The sequence below is a fragment of the Plecotus auritus genome, assembly GCF_963455305.1.
Source record: "Plecotus auritus genome assembly, chromosome: 8".
NCBI lineage: Eukaryota > Metazoa > Chordata > Mammalia > Chiroptera > Vespertilionidae > Plecotus > Plecotus auritus.
Window position 1 is genome coordinate 69,744,525 of NC_137782.1, and position 26,231 is coordinate 69,770,755.

Below are 26,231 nucleotides of genomic sequence, written 5' to 3' on the forward strand. Positions count from 1 at the left end.
CTTTTAAAAATATATATATTTTATTGATTTTTTACAGAGAGGAAGGGAGAGGGATAGAGAGTTAGAAACATCCATGAGAGAGAAACATCTATCAGCTGCCTCCTGCACACTCCCTACTGGGTATGTGCCCACAACCAAGGTACATGCCCTTGACTGGAATTAAATCTGGGACCTTTCAGTCCACAGGCCAATGCTCTATCCACTGAGCCAAACCAGTTAGGGCAATGTCTATATTCTTAAGCTTCTGTCTGTTTCATATTTTTCATCTGTGAAGTAAATGAATTGATTCAGGTTTAGCAGTTCAGTGCACTTATCCTGAAAACATGTAGGTCATACCCCAGGTGTTCAATGTATTAAAAATAAATAAATAAATAAATAAATAAATAAATAAATATACATGGGAATAACGTTCCAGGGAATGGCATGCCCAAAGATTTGGAGACAGGGAAGAGCCTGCTATGTTGAGTCACAGAAATCAGATCTTTGTGGCTGGAGGGTAGTGGGTGAGAGGAGAGGTTGGCAAGGACACTAGCATATGAGTAAGTTGCACATGGCTTGCTTTGTGTGTTAAAAGGTCATTCTTGTTGCTCAGTCCATTGTAGGGAAGAGCTAAGCTGGAGAGTTACACTAGGAGGATGTTGAAAGTGTCCAAGGGGGAAGTGATGATGCTGGCTTGAGAGTAATGATAGTACAAGTGGAGACAAGTGTGGACGAAAGGGGCCACATGCTAACCTGACAAGCTCAGGGAAGGCCTGCATGGTGGTCTTGCAAACTCAAGAGACCTAAATTTAGTAACCACAAAGGATGGTCTGAAATTAAACTTTAACTAAAAGTAGTTATGGTGGGTAGTTATATCCTAGGCCGGTATCTTCACTGACAAAGCCAACCTTTACCTTAACTGAGCTTATGTGTCTTTTTGCATCTATAATAACATACCCTTGAAATGTCTGGGTAAATTGTAGCTTCTCTTTTTCTGGACCCCTTGGGGGCACAACCTAATGTGCCTGGGTGCCAGGACAGATACTACAAATTCCTTCATTAGTATGTTAATTGTTCCTGCACCCACCTAAGTATGTGTCCATCATTTTACTTTTTATCCAATCCCAAGGGTTCTCCCGGCCCCCTGCCCCCCCCACCCACTTTGCTTTCTCCCGCCTCTCTTGTCCATTACTAATGGATTTCATGTAACCCACCTACATCCCTTCCTTTGATTGCAATGTATAAATATAGATATAACCTGCCATTCTCAATCCATTGAGGTTCTGCTTCCCAGCAATTGTCAATAGTTTGGCTCAAATAAACTCACAAAAATTCTTTACAGATTTGAATGTTTTTACGTTAACACAAGTATACACATTTGAAATATGTTTCAAAGTAGAATCCACAGGATTTGGTAATAGGTATAGAGGGCTGAATAATGGGACCAAAGATAACCATATCTTAATCCCTGGAACTTGCAAATGTTATTTTATCTAGCAAAAGAAACTTTGCCTATGTGATTAAGGTAAAGATTTTGAGATAGGGAGATTATCCTAGATTATCCAGATAAGCCCCGATGTAATCATAAGTGTCTTTATAAGACAGAGCCAGAGAGAGATTTTAAACTTCAGAGAAGGCCATGTGGAGACTGAAGGAAGAGGCTACACTGCTGGCTTTGAAAATAGAGAACAGGAACAAGGAATGCAACATTAGAAACTGGAAAAGGTGCGGGAAAGGCAACTCTATTGGAATTTGGCGCTGCTGACGCTTTGATTTTGGCTCAGTGAAAGTGATTTCAAAATCTCACCTCAAGAACTCTAATAGCCCTAGCCAGTTTGCTCAGTGGGTAGAGACTCGGCCTGTGGACTGAAGGATCCTGGGTTTGATTCCAGTCAAGGGCATGTATCTTGGTTGCAGGCCGAATCCCCATGAGGAGGCAACCAATCAATGTGTCTCTCACATTGATGTTTTCTCTCTCTGTCTCTCCCCGTCTCTTCTACTCTCTCTCTCTTTTTTTTTTTTAAAATATATTTTATTGATTTTTTACAGAGAGGATGGGAGAGGGACAGAGAGTTAGAAACATCGATGAGAGAGAAACATCGATCAGCTGCCTCCTGCACACTTCCCACTGGGGATGTGCCCGCAACCAAGTTACATGCCCTTGACCGGAATCGAACCTGGGACCCTTCAGTCCACAGACCGATGCTCTATCCACTGAGCCAAACCGGTCAGGGCGTCTCTTCTACTCTCTAAAAATCAATGGAAAAATATCTTCCAGTGAAGATTAAAAAAACACACAAAACAAAACTCTAAGAGAATAAATGTTTACTCTTGTTTTAATTGTGGCAAAACATACATAACATAATATTTAACCACTCATTAAGTTGGCAATTCAGTGGTATTAAATACATTCACAATATTTGTAAAAATCACCATTATCAATGCCTAAAATATTTCATCATCTGCAACAAAAACTCTGTACCCAATAAATAATAACTCCCCATACCCACATCCCACCCTCAACTCCTGGTAACCTCTATTCTACATTGTCTCTATTTTTGTCTATTGTAGGTACTTTTTAAGAGTGGAATCATATGAGATTTGTCCATCTGTGTCTGGCTTACTTCACTAAGCATAATGTATTCAAGTTTCACCAAATATCATTTCATTCCTTCTTATGGCTGAATAATATTGTATGTTGTTTTAATTGTATGTGACCAAATTGTGGTAATTTTGTTACAGCAGCCATAGGAAACTAATACACAAGGGAAGAGAAAAAAGAAGATATCAAGGATCTCAGGCCCAAGAGCCTAAGGGTATCCCTAGGCTCTTGGGCCTGAGAACTAGATGGATGGAGATGCCATTTACTGGGGTAGAAAAGTCTAAGAAAGCAACAGATTTGGGGTAGGAAAATCATAGGCTCTGCTTTGGCCATTTTAAGTACAGGTGTCTTTAAGCCTCCAAAGGAGATGTTGAGGAGACAACTGGATATCTAACTCTGGAATTCTGGGGAGAGGTCAGAGCTGGAGAGCTACATTTGGAGGCATCACCATGTAGATGGCGCTTAAAATCAATAGTTTGGTTGAGGACACTTAGGGAAAGTGTGTAGAGAGAGAAGAGAAAGGTCCAAAATCAACATTTGAAGGTGGAGCAGAGGAGGAGGAATCAGCCTAGCAGGCTGAGAAGGAGCAGCCAGGGAGGTAGGAGAAAATCAGGAAAGTCTAGACTCTAGAGTCATGAAAGTTGAGAAGTTAAGAGAGAATGGTATTTCATTAAGGAAGGCACAGGTTTCAAGAGGCTAAATAATGGAGGATATTTATGACCTGGACAAGAGAAGGGTCTAGTGATGGGTCAGGACACAACCAGGAATGAGTGAGTTAAGGACTCAAGAAAGTGTGTCTTATAGCTTCTTGACTCTTTGAAGACGTTTTACTATAAGAAGGAGCAGAAAAATGGGGTAAGGCAGTTTAAAACCTTTTTAAGGTGGGAGATATTGCTGTAGTTATCTATGTACTTATCATGTGGCTCAAAACAGTGGCTTAAAGCAACAGTCATTAGATTCTATTCTTAATTTTGTGGGTCAGGAATTTGGTAAGAGCTGGGAAGAAAGACATTGTGAGGACAGATGCGGAGTGAAAAGATGAGGCTGTTCCCATTTGCTTACTTCACTCTGCTCACTAATGTACAGGTGAGCTCTTCAGCTGAGGGCAGGTGTCAAGGAGGGTTGAGAAGAAAAGAAGGTACAACAAAGTGATTTCAGAGACCTGGAATGTTAAGTATTTTTTTTTTGAAAAGTGGATTTTAGCCCAGACAGTGTTGCTCAGTGGTTGAGCATCAACTTATGAACCAGGAGGTTGCAGTTTAATTGCAGGTCAGGGCACATGCCCGGGTTGTGGACTACATTCCCAGTGTGGGGCGTGCAGAGGCAGCTGCAATGATTCTCTCTCATCATTGATGTTTCTATCTCTCTCTCCCTTTCCCTTCCTCTCTGAAATCAATTTTTTTTTTGTTTAGATACCTGTATGTTTATTTCTATGAAGGGGGACTCATGGTAAAACCAAAATACACTTTGTGAAAGTATTGGTCAGTGCGGCGTGGCTGTGAAGCCCCAAGCAGGCCATGGCATGTGGGGCTGGGCCTCCTGAACCCACTAGGAGACAGTGGGGTCCTTGGCTTTGTGGGGCTGGGAGCCCGTCAGCAGGGAGATGGTGGCGTCGTCTGCATAGTCGTCCCCCTCTGAGAAGTAGGAGCCATCCCCAAGCTCGAAGAGCACAGGCAGGTCACTGCTCCCCATGTCCATGGGGCTGGGGTCCCTCAGGAGCAGGGGCTGTGCTGTGTAGTGCACCAGCTGCTTTCCTGAGTGGGGGCTGCTATTCTCTGTCTCGAGAGGCCTGGGGGGCTCCTGGGGAGAAAGGAGCTCCTGAATACTGGCCAGGCTGCTGTCCAGGTCTGGCAGGTTCATGTCTGGCACTGTCACCGAGGGGCTGAACAGGTCCAGCAGGGCACTGGTGTCCACGCTGAAGCCGTGGCTGGTCAGCATGGTCTGCAGATTGTCCAGGTTGGAGTCCATGGCATCCAAGTGCTCACTGAGTTCAGCCCCTGGCTGGAATCGGCCATGCAGAGAGGAGGAGGGGTAGGGGAAGAGGTGGGCGACCCCAGACATCTGTGGAGTGCGAACCAAATTGTCCAGGCATGCGACGCTGAGGCACTTCTCAGGGGACGAGGAGGTGGGCGGGGTTGAGGGGGGCCGGCCCCCCGCATCTGGGAGGGGTGTGGCTGAGGCAGCTGGGGCAGGCTCACTCTCCCGCAGAATGGAGTCAATGAGGGCAGTTGGGGACAGGGGGGTGTCCACAATGGAGGACAAGTGCCCAGGACTCTCCTCCACGGGGGGGGGGGGGGGGGGTCCGAGGAGGACTGGGAGGCTCCTCCTTGACGTGCACCAGGGGGCTGCCCGACAGGGGCCGCTCATCTATGCTCCTGCCGGGGGAGGCCAAGGGGCTGCTGGGAGCCAGTTCGGTGATGTCGGAGATGATGGGTCCGGAGCTGGAAATGGCCTCTGGGGAGTAGAGGCTGGAGCTGCTGTAGGCCGGGGATGGAGCCGAGTAGGGACCGGAGCCGTGGATGGGCTCCAGGGAGTACTGCCGGCTGTACTTGGGCAAGGAATGTGCTGAGCCACTGGTTCAGCATCAGGGGGATCTTTCTCTTCACCCCCAGGATCCAGTTCGACTGCACCAGCGAGATGAGGAACTGGATAAGCTTGTTGACTTTCCGCTGCTGCCGCAGGCTGGCCACCTCCCGCCCTGGGCCTCGTTTTCACTGCACCTCAAGGGAGGGATGCTCAGAGTCAGGTAGGGGGTCAGCTGGAGGCTAAGGTCAGATGCAGGCGGAGTGTTGGCTGCACCCCAGAATCCTGCTGAGACCTCCTGGGGGCTTCCTGAGCCCCCCCCCCGCACCCCGACCTTTGCCCAGCTGCTCCATGGCCAGGAGCTTGGAGTCCATGCTCTCCTGCTTCCCCTTCATCAGCTGCACGTCACTCAGCAGCTTGGTGACACTGTCCAGGTGAATCTTCATGTCCTCACTTTTCAGGGTGGGCACGCTGGTCACCTTCCTCTTGATGTTCTCGAGGAGCTGCTCCTGGCCGCGCAGGAAGCAGGGGTGCTGGAACTCGGTGTCGTCCCGCTCTGGCTTGACCAGGCCCCTGCTCGATGTGCACCACCTTCCGGAAGCCATACATGTTGAGCTGCCGCACGAAGCTGGCCATGTTGTTGTGCTTGAAGTACTTGGGCAGCACCTCCTTGGCAAACTGGCCCTGGTCATACACGTGGAAGCTGTTCCCACTCGTGCTCTAGCAGATAAGCGTGTCGGTGTCCGGGTCGCTCACAGCTTGGTCAGGAAGGCCGGGATGGTGCTGGGCCCCGCAGCGCCGGGGCCCACGGGCAAATCCATGGCGGGGAGAGGCGGAAGTAGCGACCGCAAAGAGGGGCCGAGGCCGGGCTAGCACCGCCGCCGCTGCGCAGACACGGCCCACAGGCCTAGCATGGCCGCCGCCATCTTGCGACTGGCGCCCCAACGCCAGCGCCGCCTTTCTCTGAAATCAAATTAAAAAAATTTTTTTTTAACAGTATGGCTTTCTGTCATTACTGAAAATAACAGATTAACAGTAATATATGAATAACAAAATTACTTTATTGATGATTATTAATTCATAGTATTTAGGGAACCTATAAGAGATACTCTAAATTCTAGGACGTTGCTAACCAATTTTTGTTTACTATGCTCCTATTATGTTATATTTCCAGTTTATTTCTGGAGGAACTAGGATTAGTTTCACAAAGTAAGTCTGAGGAAGAATCCAAGATGAGAACTCTGACATCATTTCCTTTTTTAGGAGTATTGAGAACATGAAGAATACCTGTATATTTTTCCTGAGAGGACATTTGAATCACCAACTCCTGAAAGTAATTTGCAAAAAATTATCTGGCAAGAGTTGGTGTTGAGCAAAGTTCCTTGGTAGGTGATCTCCTTTTGCAAACTAAGCTTTTAGTGTTGAAAATATGCTTGTAGTTCTTGTTCTGAAATTACTTATCAGAAGGAGTTTATGATTCACACATACACATACACAGAAAACCATCAGCAGGATTAGTTATTTATCAAATCATTTACCACAAGATTTTATTTATCACAGTCCCATAACTCACTGTATTTAGCCTTGGATATTTCAAAAGAATTGAACCCCCATGAAAGTAATGAAGATTTAACAGTAAGGATATCCAAAATAAAGTGAATCAGTCTTTGCTAAGAATTTCCTAAGGGGAGTTCTCAGGATGTTTTGAGCAGCACCATTGCAAAGGTCTACACATGCTTCATAGAATCACATCAAGTCAGGAGTGACTGCTGATGTATTTCCAGGCATCACATCCACATTCAAGGCAGAACGAATGCAGAAGGGGGAAGACGAAAGATATCCTTTTTATCAGGACAGAAAAATCTTCCCCAGAAATCTTCATAGCCTACTTCCCCTTAGGCCTCAGTGGTCAAAACTGGGTAACATGGCCACCCTTACCTGCAAAGGAAGTGGGATGTTGGGGAATAGGATTGTCATGATTGGTGTACTGTAAACTATTAACGAGACATCACTGGGGCCAATATCAAGTTCTGTTAGCAAGGAGGAAGGGGAGTGGTTTGGGTAGGTAAATAATAGTGTTAGCCACAATCACCAACTCTGCTGATTCTAGTTATGAGATGGCCCTCTAATTGACCTGACTCTCTACCCACTGGCTTAGCTCCAGTACTCAAGTCTTGTAACTCAGTTGCCACAGCGACCTCTAATCTGACCCTCTAACTTCCAGTGTGGCCTCCCTTCATCTATCCTTCATCAGCTGCCAGACTCATATTTCTAAAATGCACATCTGATCATGGCACCTCATGGCTCTCTCTCCACTAATGGCCCCTCTGCCAAGCTTGACCTAATTTCCACCCTTCTCCCCACTTGGCAAACTCTTACACATCCTTCAAGGCCAAACCTAAATGTCTCCTCTTTTGGGAAATCTTTTCTAAAGGAAAGATTTCCTAATTCCAACAATATTATTATTTTTTGGTTGTTGTTCTCATATTTCTTTTTTAATATATCAAGAATAATACTGCATGGCTCAGTGGTTGAGCAATGACTATGAGCCAGGAGGTCACAGTTCGATTCCTGGTCAGGGAAGATGCCTAAGTTTCAGGCTTGATCCCCAGTAGGGGGCATGCAGGAGGCAGACAATCAATGATTCTCTCTCATCATTGATGTTTCTCTCTCTCCCTTTCTCTTCCTCTCTGAAATCAATAAAAAAATATTAAAAAAATACTTATCATACAGCATTATAGAGTTATTTGTTTAGATGTCTGTCTCTTGCTTGATTAAAAGCTCTGTTCAATATATTATCCTTAGCAGCTAACATAATGCCTGGCACATAGCAAGTGCTTATGACTGAGGGCGTGCTTGTCTCCCAACATCTATTCTCACCTTCTATATCACTAAAAGAACCTTGGTTCTTAGTTGATCCCATGGCTACTTTGAATGAAGACCAAATATTTCACCCTCCCTTGTAGTTAATTGAAGCCATGTAGTTAATTGAAGACATAATGCCTGGAGCTAAAGCAGCCATGTTGGACCATGAGTTGACTTGTGAGTAGAAATCGTGCATGGCAGAGTGAAAGATAAAAAGGATATGGGTTCCTGACATTATATATACATATGCCTTATTGGCATAGGCTTGTCTTAGGAGTTTTGAATGGAAGAAAGAAAAACCTCTCTTGTTTGAGCCTCTATTATGTTTTATTTTCTCTCTTGTAGCTAAGCAATTCTAATTGATAGAAATCTCTATGTATATACTTAATTTATATAACATACTTAAGTTCTATAAATTATATAATATGGAATATAAATTACATATATTTATATGATATAAATTATATAGATTATATAATAGAAAAATATTATAGATAACATATATGTAAGTGACCAGAAGGCCTTGTAAGTATGGTTGAGTTATATATGTAAGTATGGTTGAGTTATAATTGGCTGAACTCTAGCATGACTTTACAACTGTAGGTCCATAGGCTACATTATATTTATATGCACATATGTTTAAATATGTGACTACTAGGCAGGGCATGCCTTATAATCCCTGTGCTCTTATGTCTGACCAACTGTGCCCACGTACATCACCTACTCCTGGATGCATTTGTGTTTGCAGCCCCTTATCCTAGAGTGAACTTTGCTTAGGTTATAAGCAATGAATTATTTAACAACTTCTTGCCAAGTGTTTGGCTGTCCATTTGCTCCCCTGATGTCTACCTGATTCAAAGGACCATTTATGAAGGGAGAAAAAGGTCAGAATAAGAACATTTCACTCAGCGTCTAAAAAAAGAGCTTAGTCCATGAGGAAAAGTCACCTCTCTCTGGTGAAATCAACATTAATCATTTATATGCAATAGCAAGACTAGGCCAACCAGTTATGGGGTGAATGGGGTTGTCTCTGGCCATAGTCTGGTGTCTGCTCTGTTGGGCAGAAGGCAGAACTCTTTCCTCCCCTCCTGAACTCCACCTCTGACCCAGATTTGCAATCAAATGTCATATTTAGACAAGTGGGCCAGCAGTTGGGATCTGAAAATTTTTGTAGTAGAAATTTTGACTCCTTTGGCCTTTGAAATCTGATATAATATAACTGGAGGCAAAATGTCTATGGTAGTCCTTACCCAAATATGTTCTGTGAAAAATCAACTCAGAGGTATTATCACAAATAAAGACAACTCAGGGCTCTTAGCTCAAGAGCCCTTGCCGTTCATGTGGCACTATCAAGAGTAGTGTTAAAGAGCATAGCTCAGGTCAGAAGGTCTAAGTTCAAATCCTCACTTCCCACATCCTGGTTGGGTGACCTTGACAAGTTGCTGACTTTTCTGTACACAGTTCCGGTGTGTGCGAAAGCTGGCTTGTCCCTGTCAAGCCAGGGCTTGTCCCAGTCAAGCTGGGTGTTTTTAATCTCTTTCCAGTTCTGTGCTCACTGATGTCATGTTGGTGTCTTGTTGGCTGTGGTGGGAGTATTTACACCAGGGAAATTGGCAAATTGGTGCTCCCTTCCACCACTTTATATATATAAAAGCCGTAGCGACCTTTACGACCGAACAACCGGAACAACCTGAACGACTGGTTGACCAGTTGCTATGACGCGCACTGACCATTAAGGGGCAGATGCTCAATGCAGAAGCTGCCCCCTGGTGGTCAGTGCACTCCCACAGCCAACCTCTGGCGGTCCCCAGCCTGCCCCCCTGATTGGCCCCAACTTCCCATGGCCCCCCTCCACTCCTGCTGGCCAACCTCCCGGGGTCCCTCCCCCCAGCTGGATGGCCCTCGATAGGCCTCCATTGCTGGCCAGGCCGAGGGACCCCACCCATGCATGAATTCGTGCACCGGGCCTCTAGTAGCATTATGAAGCATTAACCAGCACATCACTGCACTTTCTTAATTTGTATGATACCTACCTTACCCCCAGTTGAGTTGAGAGAACTCATGGGAAGTACAAGTGATAGACCTTAATATGTTAGCATTCTGATTCTTTTAGCTATGTTAACATTAGCTCTATTATTGTAAGACTGCTCTTTGGGGAGGCAGAAGCCTGATTTCACTTGCTCTAACATTGGTTGGCATGGTCATTTAACCTCTTAGTATCCTTTTTGCCCCGGGGGCATATTTGAGTGCCTTGACAACCCGTCAACCTGCCCCAAAATCAAAGTTATAGAACTATGTGCCCTGACTCAGATAGTGGTGCTGAGTTGGTAGAGTGATGGCAGATTTGGAAGAAAAGCACATGCATGGTGCAAAGACCCTGGATTGTTACATCAGAGTGGAGGATGTACCTGGATGTACCTGATTGTGGGGGCAAATGGACCATAATCAAAGAATGTTGGCATACAAAGGGCTACAAGAAACCACATAACCCAAAACCTTGCTTTGCAGATGAGGAGACACATACTCTCAAACTGGGGCTTGGATTTTCCTCTACTGTTGTTTCAATTTCTTTTTGACCAGACTAATGTGCTTAGCTTTGGGCTATGGTGAAAACATGATTATTTTTATTTTTATTTTTTAAAATAAATCTTTATTGTTCAGATTATTACAATTGTTCCTCTTTTTTCCCCCCATAGCTCCCCTCCATCTGGTTCCCACCCCCCCCTCTGCCCTTAACCCCCCCCTCCCCCCCCGCCGCACTGTCCTCATCCATAGGTGTACGATTTTTGTCCAGTCTCTTCCTGCACCCCCACACCCCTTTCCCCCTGAGTATTGTCAGTCCACTCCCTTTCTATGCCCCTGATTCTATTATATTCACCAGTTTATTCTGTTCATCAGATTTTTTATTCACCTGATTTTTAGATTCACTTATTGATAGATATGTATTTGTTGTTCATAATTTTTATCTTTACCTTTTTCTTCTTCTTCCTCTTCTTTAAGGATACCTTTCAGCATTTTATATAATACTGGTTTGGCGGTGATGAACTCCTTTATCTTTTTCTTATCTGTGAAGCTCTTTATCTGACCTTCAATTCTGAATGACAGCTTTGCTGGGTAGAGTAATCTTGGTTGTAGGTTCTTGCTATTCATCACTTTGAATATTTCTTGCCACTCCTGTCTGGCCTGCATAGTTTCTGTGGAGAAATCAGCTGATAGTCGTATGGGTGCTCCCTTGTAGGTAACTAACTGTTTTTCTCTTGCTGCTTTTAATATTCTCTCTTTGTCTTTTGCTCTTGGCATTTTAATTATGATGTGTCTTGGTGTGGTCCTCTTTGGATTCCTTTTGTTTGGGGTTCTGTGCGCTTCCTGGACTTGTAAGTCTATTTCTTTCACCAGGTGGGGGAAGTTTTCAGTCATTATTTCTTCAAATAGGTTTTCAGTATCTTGCTCTCTCTCTTCTTCTGGCACCCCCATAATTTGGATGTCGGTACGCTTGAAGTTGTCCCAAAGGCTCCTTACACTATCTTCAACTTTTTGGATTCTTTTTTGTTTTTGCTTTTCTGGTTGGGTGTTTTTTGTTGCTTTGTATTTCAAATCTTTGACCTGATTCTTGTGATCCTCTAGTCTGCTGTTGGATCTCTGTATATTATTCTTTATTTCAGTCAGTGTATGCTTAATTTCTAGTTGGTCCTTTTTCATATCCTTGAGGGTCTCGCTAAATTTATTGGCCTTTTCTAGAAAATTCTTGAAAAACCTCATAACCGTGGTTTTGAACTCTATATCCAGTCATTTGCTTTCCTCCATTTCTTTCATTTGTGACCTGTTTCTTTGTCTCTGCATTTTGGCTTCTCCTTGAGTTGATAGAGTGGTTTTGTGTGCTAGGTGTCCTATAGGGCCCAGTGGCTCAGCCTCTCCAGTTAACCTGAGGTGGACACTCTTGGTGCACCCCTTTGTGCACAGTCTTGCTGTAGTGCACAGTCTTGTTGTAGTTAAGCCTTGATTGTTGTTGGAATCACTGGGGGGAATTGACCTCCAGGCTAATTGGCTGTGAGAATCAACTGTGTCTACGATGGGAGAATTTCTGTGCTGGAGACACCCTTATGGGGCAGGACTTGCTTCAGTGGGCTTTGGTGCTCACTGAGTCTGCCCCCTGAGTGTGTCCCTTATGGATCTGAGGAGTTATAATCTGGATGGTCCCACTCTGATCCCTGGGTACACTGGCTCTTGGATCTCCAAGGAGGTGCTAATTTAACCTCTGCCTGAGGCCACCCAGCAGGAACTATGGAGAGATCTGCAGATTCCTCTGCTTTATTTGGGTTTTGGAGGTGCCCAGATGAGGCCCAGCTGTGAAGCAATGCAAGCTGCTGCGGAGCCTTGGGCCTTCTTTTGGATTTTCTGGGTCTCACTGACTCAGCTGTAGGTAAGTTTAAAATTCAAAGGACCAGGCCATTCATATGCAAAAGCCTCTGCGCTCAGCTTGGATGGGGCGGAGTCTCATGGAGGAGCAAACAGCTATGGCTTCGTGGGGCGGGATCACAGGGCAGAGCAAACAGAGATGGCTTCCCGTCAGCTCTGCCCTAAGAGGCCCCTGGTTCTCAGTGTCCCGCGGTAATCCCTGCAAGCACCTCTGAGAGAAAGCTGCCCTTGAGTTCCACCTGATGCCAGACAGTCCAGTTTCTCCCCGTATGAGTCTGGGTCCCCAGAGTCTCGCCCGGAACTGGAGTTCAGAGCAGTAGGGAGCTTTTGTCTCCCTGCGGCTTGAAAAAGCCAGCCGTATACTCAGTTGCCAGCCCTTTCCACACTCGCGCCTCCTTACCTCTGCCTTCCACAGCTCCTGTAAGTCTCAGTGTGCTTTTCTCTTTCCTTCTAGTTGTAGAATTTCCACTCAGCCAGCCTTCCTGTTGTTCTGGATTATGTCCGTTTTGTCTTTTATTTATTTATTTATTTATTTATTTATTTATTTATTTATTTATTATTGTTATTATTATTATTATTATTTTTGGCTGTTGTTGTTGTTTTATTTTTTATTTTATTTATTTTTTATTAAGGTATTATATGTGTACATATCTTACCATTGCCTCCCCCCACCCTACTCCCATACATGCCCTCACCCCCTAATGTCCGTTTTGTCTTTTAGTTGTAGTTTTGAAATTGTTGTGCGAGGCAGCAGTTTAGGTGTTTACCTATGCCACCATCTTGGTTTCTCCAACATGATTAGTTTTAAAATCAGTAAGAGAATTTACTAGATTGGATTAGAAAAACAAGGAAGAAAATATCTTAAAATGGGGATGTAAACTGGTGCAGCCACTATGGAAAACAGTAGAGTGGTTCTTCAAAAAATTATAGAGTTACCAAATGATCCAGCAAATCCACTTCTGGGTATTTATAGAAGGGAATGAAACAATTATCTTTTATTTTTTTTTATTTTTTTTTAATATATTTTATTGGTTTTTTACAGAGATGAAGGAAGAGGGACAGAGAGTTAGAAACATTGATGAGAGAGAAACATCAATCAGCTGCCTCCTGCACACCTCCTACTGGGGATGTGCCCGCAACCAAGGTACATGCCCTTGGCCGGAATCGAACCTGGGACCTTTCAGTCCGCAGGCTGACGCTCTATCCACTGAGCCAAACCGGTTAGGGCGAAACAATTATCTTGAAGAGATATCTGCACCCCCATGTTCATTGCATCATTATTCACTATGGCCAAGACATGCAACCAACCTGTGTTCATCAGTGGATGAATGGATAAAGAAAATGTGGTATACATTACAATGCAATATATTTTTTAATATGTATATTTTTTATTGATTCAGAGAGGAAGGGAGAGGGAGAGAGAGATAGAAATATCAGTGATGAGAGAGAACCACTGACCGGCTGCCTCCTGAGCCTGCAGCCTGGGCATGTGCCCTTACCGGAATCGAACCTGGGACCCTTCAGTCTGCAGTCTGATGCTCTATCCACTGAGCCACACCAGCTAGGGCTATAATGCAATATTATTCAGCTGTAAAAAGAAAGAAATATTGCCATTTGAGACAACATGGATGGACCTTGAAGGTATTATACTAAGTGAAATAAGACAGACAGAAACAGACAAATACTCTATAATTGACTTACATGTGGGATCTAAAAAAACCAAATTCATAGAAATGGAGAACAAACTATGTTTGATAGAAATGAGGGCAGCGGATGGGGGAAATGGGTGGAGGGAGGAAAAAAGAAAATGAAAGAAAATATCTTAAAAGATGTATCATATTATACATCAGAAGTTTTAAGATGCCTTAGGGCAGGATCACAGGCCCATACTTTGTATTCAGCCAGCACTCAAATAGATACTCTCCCCCCCATGGATTAATTAATGAATATTTCATGAATTAATTAATCAATTTCCATGACTCTGAAATGACTTAATGGATATCATATTAATAAACAAAAACAGCCCAGCTGGCGTGCCTCAGTGGTTGCGCATCAGCCTATGAACCAGGAGATCACTGTTTGATTCCTGGGTAGGGTACATGCCTGGGTTGCGAGCTCGATCCCCAGTGTGGGGTGTGCAGGAGGCAGCCCATGAATGATTCTCTACGGGCTGCCCTGGTTCTTTGGGAACATTTGAGGAAGTTAGGGGTAGCACAGAGATCCAGAGCCCCTTTGACTTTTTTAAAAATCTTCACCCGAAGATTTTTTCCATTGATTTTTTTTTAAGGTGGAGAGAGAGAGAGAAATGATGTGAGAGAGACACATTGATTGGTTGCCTCCTGAACGTGCCCAACCCAGGGCCAGGGATGAAGCCTGCAACTGAGGTATGTGCCCTTGATTTGGAATTGACCCTTCAACCCTTTGGTCTGCCAGGTGACTCTCTAACCACTGAGAAAACTGGCCAGGGCTCCAGGGCCCCTTTGTAAGCACTTCATCAGACCTCCATCCTCAAACCTACCCAGTTCCTGGAATACCCCACTATTGCAGCATTGGCTCCCTGACCTTCCACAGCATTGCCTGAAAGAGTGTCCTTGCTCTCTCTTTCCTGATATTGGGCACAAGTGGGGTGTTCTTTACCAGTCCAAACCAGGTACCCCATCACCAACACTTGTGCCTATGTGTACAGCCCTACTCTTTTCTCAAACACACACACACACACACACACACACACACACACACACACCCCTATATATGTAGTTTCTACAAATTATTTATTTTTTTGTAACCTCACTTGCCTTCCTGTCCTGGGCCCTGTTTGGGGTCACTAAGGCTCTGAATCAGACAATGCAGGCTTGGGGCTTTGAACCCTCCCTCCCTTGAGACTCTGGGCTCTTCTCAAATGATTATGCCTCCTCTGCAGGGCGCACTTTTGCATCCCAGGGATCTCAAGGAGTGGCCAAAGGCCTTCCCCCTCAACTTTCACTGGCAGAAGAATAGAAATAATATCCTAAGTTTCCAGTCATCATTCATTATTCGGAGGTCCCCTGAAGGAAAGTGGCTCTCGGATTTTCCCTCTTTGACAGCTGAAGAAACTGAGGCACAAAGGGGAATCATGGGTCTTCAAGGTCACATAGAAGTCAGAGGAAGGAAGGCAGTCTGTTTAGTGAAAAGAATCTTTCCATAGTTGTTAGTCGGGAGCATTAGTGAGTCTAAAGATAAACCTTTAATTGCCATTGTTTTTGTGTGTTTTAATTCATAGGGGCTCTTCTGAGGTAATTGAGTCTTGATGTGTCATGGGATATGTGGGCAAATGTGGGGAAGCTTTTTCTAAATCACCTAATCTGGCGTTATCCTGAGTGGCTCCCATGGAACTCTGGGCTCACGGTGGCTTACTAGATCCTGTCCTTCATTCAGCAAGAAGGGTTCCCTCTAAGGAAGTCTGAGAACCTATCATCCCAAGGACAGTGGGAGTTCAGGGCCAGCACAGGCATTTGTGAGGACAGAGAATGGGAGCAGGCTGGTGTTCTGTCTCTCCTGATGGCACTCAGTATTTCTACAGCTCCAGTGAGTACCAGGTGTTGAGAAAGGGGATGGGGACACTTTAACACAAGAAAAGGCCAGGTGCTGTCATTTAGTTTTTCCATCCATGATTTCTAGGACCCAAAAGCCCCTGGAGGTAGGAGGCATAAAGGGAAAAAGAGGGTGAAATAGCAAAGAGGAATGCTCCCTCCCACCCTGGTCTTTTCCCAGAGTTTCGGGGGTGGAAGAGGGGTAGGGGAAGCACAAAAATCACAACTGCGTGGGAAAATAATGAAAATGAATGAGATGTTAACTGTACTGAAGTGAAAAAGAAGTTATAATTTAAAAAGCTCTTAATGATTTATTTTTAAAAATATATTTTTATTGATTTCAGAGAAAGGAGAGGGAGAGAGAAACATCAATGATGAGAAAGAATCATTGATCCGCTGCCTCCTGCACGCCCCACACTGGGGATTGAGCCCACAACTTGTGCCCTGACTGGGAATCGAACTGCGACTTCCCGGTCCATAGGTTGGCGCTCAACCATTGAGCCACACTGGCTGGGTAAGATTTTAATGATTTTAGAAAATAAATATTGCCAGATGTCTTGGCTTCTAGTGCCTACAAATAAAAGATGAATTTTTAAATGAAAGACTCATTTGCTTCCCTTTTTTGACCTTGGGATTGAAAACCAAACTTACCCAGAATCATAAATAAAATACTCTCTAGGGAACTCACTTTTCTGGCTTCCAGACCTTTCTGATCCACCTCCCATTAACTTGGGGGCAGCCAATCCCCAACACCCACTACTCTCTCCTATCAGTGAGGGCCGTGGGGACTAACTCAGGGGAAGCCTGCATTGCGGCTGGGACTGGGCGCAGGCATTTCAAGGCTGAGCAGCGCTGGGAATGGAAGGGTGGGGTTTCTGGTTTAAACTCAGTGGTTTTGGGAGTTAAGACAAACCTGGTTTTGAATCAGTTCCACTGCTTACTGGTGGTGTTGCCTTGGGTAAAGTTACTTCACTGTTACTTTTTTTTTCAATTACAGTTAGCATTCAATATTATCTGTTTCAGGTATAGTGGTTAGACATTTATATAACTTATGAAGTAACCTGCTCCCCCATAAGTGTAGTACCCCCCCGACATGATACAATTGTTATAATATTATTGACTATATTCCCTGTTCTGTACTTTACATTCCCATGACTATTTTGTTACTGCCAATTTGTACTTCTTAGTTCCTTCACCTTTTCCCTCAATGCACCCCACTCCACACCCAACCTGGCTGAGCCTGTCTTCTCCTTTGTGAAATAAGAAGGCAAACTGTTCCTGCCCCCTATGGATTGATGTGAGAAGTTGCATGAAGAGGTACGTGGCCCATATGGACCATCTATTAATACATCAAAGAAATGCCCTTGACATTTGGCCATCAAATCAGAGGCCCTCTGATGCTCCCCTGCCTCTGCGTATTTCCCTCCTCTCTGGTGCTGTTTCCAAGAGGCAGGCCTGGAACGAAAGAGCCCAGGACATGTCAGGAAATCTGGTGAAGGTCAATGAGAACAGAGTTGAAACCAACGGATTTCGAAGTCAGTCTCACTGGGGAGAACGAGCTCAAATCTAAGAATTGTGAGGAAAATCACGTTAAACCTGAAAGTTGCACTCCTTTTTCATAACAGAGAAAAATATATGTTAGAGACAGCAGACTGGAGAGAACACACGAGACCATACTCAAATCCATATAAACCATTTAATTAGAAAAGTCATAAAAATAAGAAAAAGGGCAGATTTCCCAATGTAGTGTAGATAAGAAAGCAAATAGGGTTGAAAGGCACACATTAATTTAAAATTTTATCATAAGTAGTCAGATGACCTTTTGCGCCCAAAGGGGGGGAAAAAAAATGTCCTCTTTGGAATAGCAGCAGCATTTAAGGTTTTCATGTCACACTTGGTTATTCCTTTAGGATGTGGCTGTGTAGTCGTGGGAGAAATGTTCCCTGAAAGTTTGGTTGAAACAGGTTCTTTCAGCGTTTCCATGGCAATGTCAGACAAGCCTGAAAAGCTAAGGAAGAGGGCTGTACTGCAGGTCTGGCTTTGGTAAGTGATGCAGAGCTGCACTCTGCTGCAGGCAGGTGAAATGTCACATCGAGGAGCATTCTTTTATTTTTTTGCTAATCCTCCCCCGAGGTTATTTTTTCCATTGACTGTCAGAGCGAGTGGAAGGCAGTGGGAGACACAGAGAGAGAAACATCAATGTGAGAGAGACACATCGACTGCTTGCCTGCCACATGTGCCCCAACCTTGGCCAGGGATTGAGCCTGCAACCAAGGTACGTGCCCTTGTCGGAATTTGAACCCGAGACCCTTCAGTCTGCAGGCTGACACTCCATCCACTGAGCCAAACTGGCCAGGGCAAGGAGCATTCTCTTAATGTAGGGCCCATCATCATCTTAAAGACCTGACTAGGTTCTAAAATAATCGAGCCCAGGACTCTCCAGAAATGACCAATACCAAGTTTAACACAGTGAGCTCAGCACTCGTTTGTATAGAAAACATTTCAAATGAAGTTCTTTCCAAGTGCCTAAGCCACCTCCAAGCTTTGCAGGTAGGCCTCAGAAGTTCAGCTGGCGCCAGGGGAGTGCTCATTCACATTCCCCTCTAAGGAGAGGCTGAAAGAAATTTCCAGTGACAGGCCCGGGGGTCCCTATCCAAGGCTGTCTCACTGTGGCTCCAGGAATCCTGGACATCTCTTTTCAAATGGCTGTGCTGGCGTTCTGCCAGCGTGGCTCAGTGGTTGAGTGTCGACCTATGAACCAGGAGGTCCTGGGTTCGATTCCAGGTCAGGGCAAATGCCTGGGTTGCGGGCTAAGTCTTATCATTGATGTTTCTATCCCTACCTTCCTCTCTGAAACCAATAATAATAATAAAAAGGTTGTGCTGGGAAATACAGCAACAGCTGGCTGATGTATTCAGGCATCTGAACTCTGGCCAGGCCCCCTGGAGTGTGCATCTTAGAGAATTTCAAAATGGAAATGGAGCCTCTGCCTTCTCTTGGCAACCTAAGTCCTTTGGGTGACAGAAGAACGTTACAGAAAAATAATAAAATACTACCTGATATTTCCATTTACCCTTGGTATTGCTTTTTACCTTCTCAAAACCCACTCCTCCCAGTGCTGACAAACCAAACCAGAAAATGACAACCGAGGCAGCTGTTAATGGGCCTACACTTGTTTCTTAAGGCAGAGAGAAAAGAGGTCTATAATTGGCTTTTGATTTAAGAAAGCCAAGGCCTTTAAGGGGAAAGGCCAGAAGTCATACAGACACCAAATCCAGGAGAACACTGATGAGTGACAAGGGCAAGGCTTCTCTGCCCCCAAGACCAAAGGCTGTGCGGATGGAAGCCAGTGGCCAGGCCTGTGTCCTGCCCTTCTCTTTGGGTGGGGACCTCACTGGAAGCCTGGATGTGGGGAGGTGGCTTTATGAACAGAGATATTTGGGCCTGTCTTCCTGAGCCCTAACCCAGAGTAGAAGCAGTGGGGACATGGGGCTGAGTTGAGGAATAGATTCCCTGTACCCGTGTCACCCATGTCATCAAGGATATAAAGGTGGTCGAGGGATCCTTAGATTGGAATGGGACTTGTGGGACGCAGTAGTGATCTGAGAGGACCAATGTTCAAACCAGATGGGTCAGTGGTCACCTTGGCAGAAGTCACTGTCGACTGATGACACTGAGGGCCACTATTTTGACCCCTTGTCACCAACTGGTATCAGAAAATCCCACCTCTCCTCTCTTCCCCCGCTCTCCCCTCCAGATCTTGACCTTCATGGAAAGAAAATGTGCATGTGTGGATTCCCTCCACCACAAGATGGGAGCTAAAAGCAGTTGTTAAGGAACAACCTATTTCCTTTCATACTTGAGTTTGTGGGATAGATTTGTTCTTGCTACACGTGCTTTTAAAGTTTGCTTTCTACGCTGACTTAGCAATCAAGCAGATAAGTACAGGAACAACTTCTGGCTATTCACTTGTAGGTTCGGTAAGGCACAGAGCTGAAGCTATAGGCTGGGCCTTAGAGCAATCTTAGAGCGCTACCCCTTCTCCTGCCCTCCCATTTTACAGAAAAGGCAACTGAGGCTCCTCCCACTGCTCGTAGCACAGGGCAAAGCAAGCAAAGGGGGGTCCGGGTGGTGCTAGGCACTGTGTTTGAAGTGAGGCAAGGATCTGAGTGACTGGTGGTGAATAGACGTTGTCTGTCAGTCTGGAATCTATACACAGTGTAAGCCACGGATCCCACCATCCGGGGAGGACCGCCTTTGGCTCGCCCTCTGTGTGTAGGCCCAGCAGGCCAGCTTTGCTTCATTCCTGACCGCCCGTCAACTTGTGGAACAGGTCCTCATCGAGTGTTTCATTCTGGCCCTTGGAGCGGGTGGACAAGAAAATGTAGCCTCCGATGTATTCATGCACCACCTTGCAATCTGCACTCAGGCAGGTGAACGCAATGGAGACGTTCTGGTCAAACTCGATCGCCACCTGGAAGAGAAAGCACAGGGAAGCTTAACCTCTGACAAGGAAAGTCGAGAAAGAAGCTGCTTTGCTGGAGATGGCCCCAGAGCGGAGGACTACTGAGATAGCTGACAGATGGATTTCTCCCCAAATCCTACAAAAAAACCACTTCCCCTTACAGAAAACATCTTTGCTCTCTGCGCCCTCTTGTGGTGTCAACTTTGCTGTGAACCTGGCAAAACACTATTTTTATTTTTTTTAAATATTTTTATTTATTTCAGAGAGGAAAGGAGAGGGAGAGAGAGATAGAAACATCAATGATGAGAGAGAATCATTGATCGGCTGCCTCTTGCACACCCCTCCACCCCACATCCTCCCCTACTGGAGATCAAGCCCACAACCCGAGCATGTGCCCTTAACCGGAATCGAGCCTGGGACATTTCAGTCCGCAGGCCGATGCTCTATCCACTGAGCCAAACCACCTAGGGCGCAAAATACTCATAACTCCCAACACATACACATACTTTCTGTCCGTCTCTTGTTTAGATGTAGGACTTTCTAAGCACTCCCGGTGTCAAAGGGAAGGTATTTTACAGACTTTTTAATGGAGAGTAAAAGGTCCACCTGAAATTTCCTCCAGCCCCTGGCCCTCACCCGTTCCCAGCTGAAAGTCATAAACTCTAAGCTCTAGAAGAAACATGAAGGGTTCTCAACCGTGGAGCCCGTTGCAATCACCTGAGACCCTTCACAAATTATTGCTGCCAGCTACTGCCCTAGACATACAGCTTTAATTGGTCTTGGGAGTGGCCTGGGCAGTGGTATTTTAAAACTCCCAGGCAATCCTAATATGCAACACAATTTTAGTACCACTCCCTTGGAAGTCATCTAATCTCAGACCTTCATTCTAAAAAACGAGTGCCCAGATGGTCAACAACTCTGCTGATAGAAATCCATAGTTCTTAAAAAAAAAAAAAGTGTGAGTTTCCGGGTATCTCAGTTGGTTAGAGCATCATTCTGAAATGCCAAGGTTGTGGGTTCAATCTCCGGTCAGGGCACATACAAGAAGCAACCAGTGAACGCATAAATAACAAATTGATCTCTCTCTCTCTCTCTGTCTGTCTCCTTCTCTCCTCAATAAAAAAAGTGTGAGTCTCTTACCATGCCTCTACATTGAATGTTTTCTGCTGGAAAAATGAGGAAAGGAGGGAAGAGAGATTCCATACCAGCAGGATGCTAAGGTGCTCTAACTTCACCTAGAATTTCCCATGATATAGCCTTGGCCAGAACTTAGCTCCCTAGGTACAGATGATGGGGTGCTGAGAGTTGGAGAATTCCTAAACTTGCTTCTCTAGCAGTTTTTCCCCTTTGGGGCTGGAATGCTCTCCAGGTGGGCAATGGAGCCGCTGAGCCCTCCACCAGTTAGACATTTTGGCAGCCGGTCAGATTTTTGGATTTATTTTGGGTGACAGTTACATCTCATGTAGTTTCTGCTAAGTCTTATATAATCCCATGGTGAGTTGAAGGAAATGAATCAAACTGCTCAGCAATTTTAGAATCTGTATGGAGACTAAGCCAGCTAGTGGGGTAATTCAAAAGCATTTTTGATCTGTACTTGTTAGGAAACTGCCCAGAATTGCCTGTGGTTATTTTAGCAGACAATGGCCATATGCTTGTGGTTTCTGAGTTCTAAATATAAGAACAGCTTTTAAAATCAGAATAATCTGCAACTTTGAGGGCACACATTTATAGGCTCAACACCAAATATACCCAAAGCTTTCACTTTACCTGCCGGATTTCCCAATTTACATTCCACTGTTTCATGTTGGCGAATCTCCATGTTGTAATTGGGACCCCAGTGGCTGCATCGATTCTAATCAGCCTATTATATGAAACTCCCAGAATGTCATCTTTCTTGCTTCCTTTAAATCTGAAAAAAAAAAAAAATTAAAAGAAGTAACTGCTTCTTGTAATATGCTGTTTATTCACACACAACTTCTTAAAGATAGATAATACCAACATTTCTAAATCATCTATGAAGAATGGACAATGAAGGGTTATTTTTCTACAGAAGGGCATTTTTATTGTGATCTAGAGAATATGACAAATAGAGAGAATTAAGACTGTCCCAAAGGCATTATTTAAGTGAAAATGACTTCAGAGGAAAGCAAAATAAAAGGGGGTCAAATTAATTAATTAAAAATTAGCACCAACTGTGTATGCCAGGCACCCTTCTAGGCACTGAGATAATAGCAGTGACCTAAATGGATGGAAAATCCCTGACTTCATGGAGCTTATCGTCTAGTGGGGGAAACTTGACCAGAAAGGAGGTCACAGGTTTCATAAAATCAATGGGTGATTTCTCTCTCTGGTTTTGCAAATATTGTTATTCTAAAAGGACTAAATTTCCTTTCCCACCTTTTATAGGATTCACGGGTATTGGCACCTTGGACAGAGGTAAAGAAGATCTTTTTGAGCAGCCAAAAGTTTTGGGCCATTTGTGAAAGGGCAGTATTCTAAAAATAAAAAGAGTTCTACACTTAAGTGAGAATGAACGATTCCAAGAAAACCACTTAAATGGAAAGGAAAGTGAGAGATGCAAGTGAACATTGTAATCACCTGACAAGGTAATAGGTGAGGCCGAATTCGGGTAGAGACTGCCATGCCTGAATGAACCGCAGCTTGGCTTCAACCAGGGACATCTGGGCCACGTTCTGGTGGGCCTCCATAATCCGGGCTGCCAGCTAAACAGAGACAAGAGACATCAAACTCTCCTTAGCATGCACTGACTGCTCTATAACCATCTGATTAGTTCCAGATCGCTATGAGAAAAATAAAAGGGAGATTCACCTGCAGCTTTTCAAATACGAGTCATTCTCATTCATATTCTCTCCCCTGCCCTCTCTCTCTCTCTCACACACATTCAAATCCCCAGGGAGAAGCTGAAACTAGATCAACCAACACAAGAGCTTCTAAGGTTCATGGAGATGGAGAGTTCTGGGTTCCTCTTTCTGGGGTATTGGTGTGTCCATGGACAATGGGCCTACTTGATTCAGTTTATCTGTTTGACTTTTTAACCCATGCTTATGGAAGCATAATTTAAGAATTTTATTTGTAGGGACTAAATAATTTTATTTATTTAAAAAATATTTTTATTGATTTCAGAGAGGAAGGGAGAGGGAGAGCGTCAGAAACATCAATGATGAGAGAGAATAATTGAGCAGCTGCCTCCTGCACGCCCCCTACTGGGGATTGAGCCTGCAACTTTGGGCATGTGCCCTTTACCAGAATCAAACCTGAGACCCTTCAGTCCGCAGGCCGACGCCCTATTCACCGAGCCAAACCAGCTAGGGATAGGGCCTTATTTTTAATTAGACTATAACAGGGCATAATGCTATATTCAATTAGCAGTACATTTACCTCTAACATAATTAACAATAATTTCTTAATATCATCTAATACCCAGTCTATAGTCAAATTTGCCCATCAACTGATTTTTCATGATGACGGCCTCAATCATTTTAATTCCTCATTTTATTTCAGAAAAGACAGAATTCACTGCAAACCATTACCCCAACAAGATTAGCAGTACCTGTTTAGACTTGTGTTTTTTTGCACACCGGGGTGACACAAAACATTCCGGGTTCATGTCCATGTTTTCAGGACTGGAAGCCACGGAAGATGTTGAGTTCCGGTTTTTCATCCTCAGAAATGAAAGAATGTTGAGGACTTCTGGCTGGTAGGAGCTATCTGCCATGGTTTTGCCCTTCGATGCCAAGATACAGGCAGCCATCCACTGGGCATACTGATTCTCCTGCAGCAAACACAGGAGGGCAGAGAAGCAAGTTCAAGTCCTGGGACTATAATACAAAATTGTCACCTTCCAAGCATGGGAAGATTACAGTGGCATATGTTCTGAGTGGCCATTATTCACCTAACTTAACACCCAACAATGGCCTTTGATTCTTGTGTTGAATGTTTAGTAAAGGGGCTAGAGAATAGCAATGTCAGTCTTGCTAAATTCCACGAATTAAAAGATGAACCAAGGATGTGTGCTATGGAGCACAGACAGCTGAAACCCTCAAGTACCAGACAGCCTTCCTTGATATAGATTTCCATTTTCAGATTACATCTGATCTGACAGAACAAGAAAAAAATCATGAACTGATTTCCTATATTATTTCTACCCTGGCCTATCGTTAGTAAATACTCTAGTCCACAGTAGGAATCAGGTCCATTGATGAGCTCTGAACCAGAGAGGGTTGCCTCCTATCTGTCTGCATTTTTCTAACCTTAGGGAGTAAAGAGGAGTGGTCCCAAAAGCTGAGGGGATGCAGCTGAAGAGTGAAATTCTTCAGAGCAATAGTAGGTATGGTCCATTGACTTACTGGCCTCAATCTCCACACCCTTTGCCATGTAATTTTATAGTCCCTCTACTACAGCCAGAGTGTAATTATCCCCACTTGATGTTGGGCCCAGCCATGAGGCTTGCTTTGGCCAATGGAATAGGGTGGAAATGACCAATTGCAAGCCTACATGTTAGGAGGTCTCATCTGCTTCCAGTTGCTTTCTGGCATTCCTGCCATCATTGTGAGAAGAGCCTCCCAGGTGGCTCAGGACTCAGAATAAATTCAATGAGCTCAAACTGCAGTGAACAGCCAAGCTTAGCCAGATCTTCCCTGCTGACACCAGCCTGCTTCATCCACCCCCGGCCTACCTGCAGATGTTTCAGAAACAAGTGTTTATTTGGTATATGTCATTGTGATTTTTGTGGTTGTTTGTTGCAAAACAATAGCTGACTGATACAATAGTGTTCTCACTTGAGAAAATACCTCAGATGGTGTGTTCTTCGGTTTAATAAAGGTGAAATGACTGAACATTTGTATGGTTTTACTTACATGGTCACATCTCAGATACACTTCATTCATACCATCAGCAACAGGGATTAGTAACTTGATTCCAAATTTTCTTCCTGCTACATTCACATCTGGCACAACTTCACAGCCTGAATAACAAAAGGCAGGGTCATAACTGAGTTGTGGAGAATCTATTAAATAAATATCAGGTGTACATCTAAAAGAAAGACTTTGAAATAAGCCCCTTAGATTTTGTTCTCTTCTGAAAAATGGAGGAGCAAGCTGATAACATTAATTAAAGGCTAAGTAGATAAGACTTACAATGAACATGGAGAGAGAAAAATATTTTCTTTTATGATTTTAAAAAATATATCATCAATTGAATTCGGTTTTAAGATTGATTTGGCTATCCTAACCTATAAGAACCATTATAAATGTGAAATAACCCATAGGAACAATTATGAATATGAACTCAAAATAAATCAAAACCCAGGAAATTCTCTGATTGCCACAATGATAAGGGAATTGAGTGTATGGGTTAATAAAATATTTCAACTAGCCGAAACCGGTTTGGCTCAATGGATAGAGCGTCAGCCTGCGGACTGAAAGGTCCCAGGTTCGATTTCGGTCAAGGGCATGTACCTTGGTTGCAGGCACGTCCCCAGTAGGGGGTGTGCAGGAGGCAGCTGATCGATGTTTCTCTCTCATCGATGTTTCTAACTCTCTATCCCTCTCCCTTCCTCTCTGTAAAAAATCAATAAAATATATTTTTTAAAAAAAGAATGTTTAAATAAATAAATAAAAAAATAAAAAATAAAGTATTTCAACTAATAGAGTTACCAGGACACTCACAGTCACTTTCAAAACTTAGAATAGGCATTAAAGCAACATTGAATTAAACATAACTGTTCTGGAATTCAGAAAGCTTATCAGGAGCCTACAATGTATTATACTTATGACACCAATTACCACCACTT

General features: G+C 44.2%; 1 protein-coding gene and 1 pseudogene across 2 annotated transcripts in view; both read right to left on the minus strand.

Moving 5' to 3' along the window:
• Nucleotides 1–4,129: 4,129 nt before the first annotated feature.
• On the minus strand, nucleotides 4,130–5,925 carry LOC308257414 (heat shock factor protein 1-like; annotated as a pseudogene). Its single transcript has 2 exons — nucleotides 5,433–5,925; nucleotides 4,130–5,279 (listed from the first exon to the last, which is right to left on the minus strand). The product of its transcript is annotated as a heat shock factor protein 1-like (transcript).
• An 11,714-nt stretch (nucleotides 5,926–17,639) lies between these two features.
• Nucleotides 17,640–26,231, minus strand: part of FERMT1 (FERM domain containing kindlin 1) — a 37,006-nt gene continuing 28,414 nt past the window's right edge. The window contains exons 11-15 of the mRNA XM_080683648.1: nucleotides 25,297–25,403; nucleotides 23,991–24,212; nucleotides 23,018–23,142; nucleotides 22,187–22,328; nucleotides 17,640–20,428 (exon numbers count right to left, since the gene is read on the minus strand). Of these exons, the coding sequence (XP_080539774.1) occupies nucleotides 20,255–20,428; nucleotides 22,187–22,328; nucleotides 23,018–23,142; nucleotides 23,991–24,212; nucleotides 25,297–25,403 (770 nt within the window). The 3' untranslated portion in view covers nucleotides 17,640–20,254. The remainder of the gene's footprint in view (nucleotides 20,429–22,186; nucleotides 22,329–23,017; nucleotides 23,143–23,990; nucleotides 24,213–25,296; nucleotides 25,404–26,231) is intronic.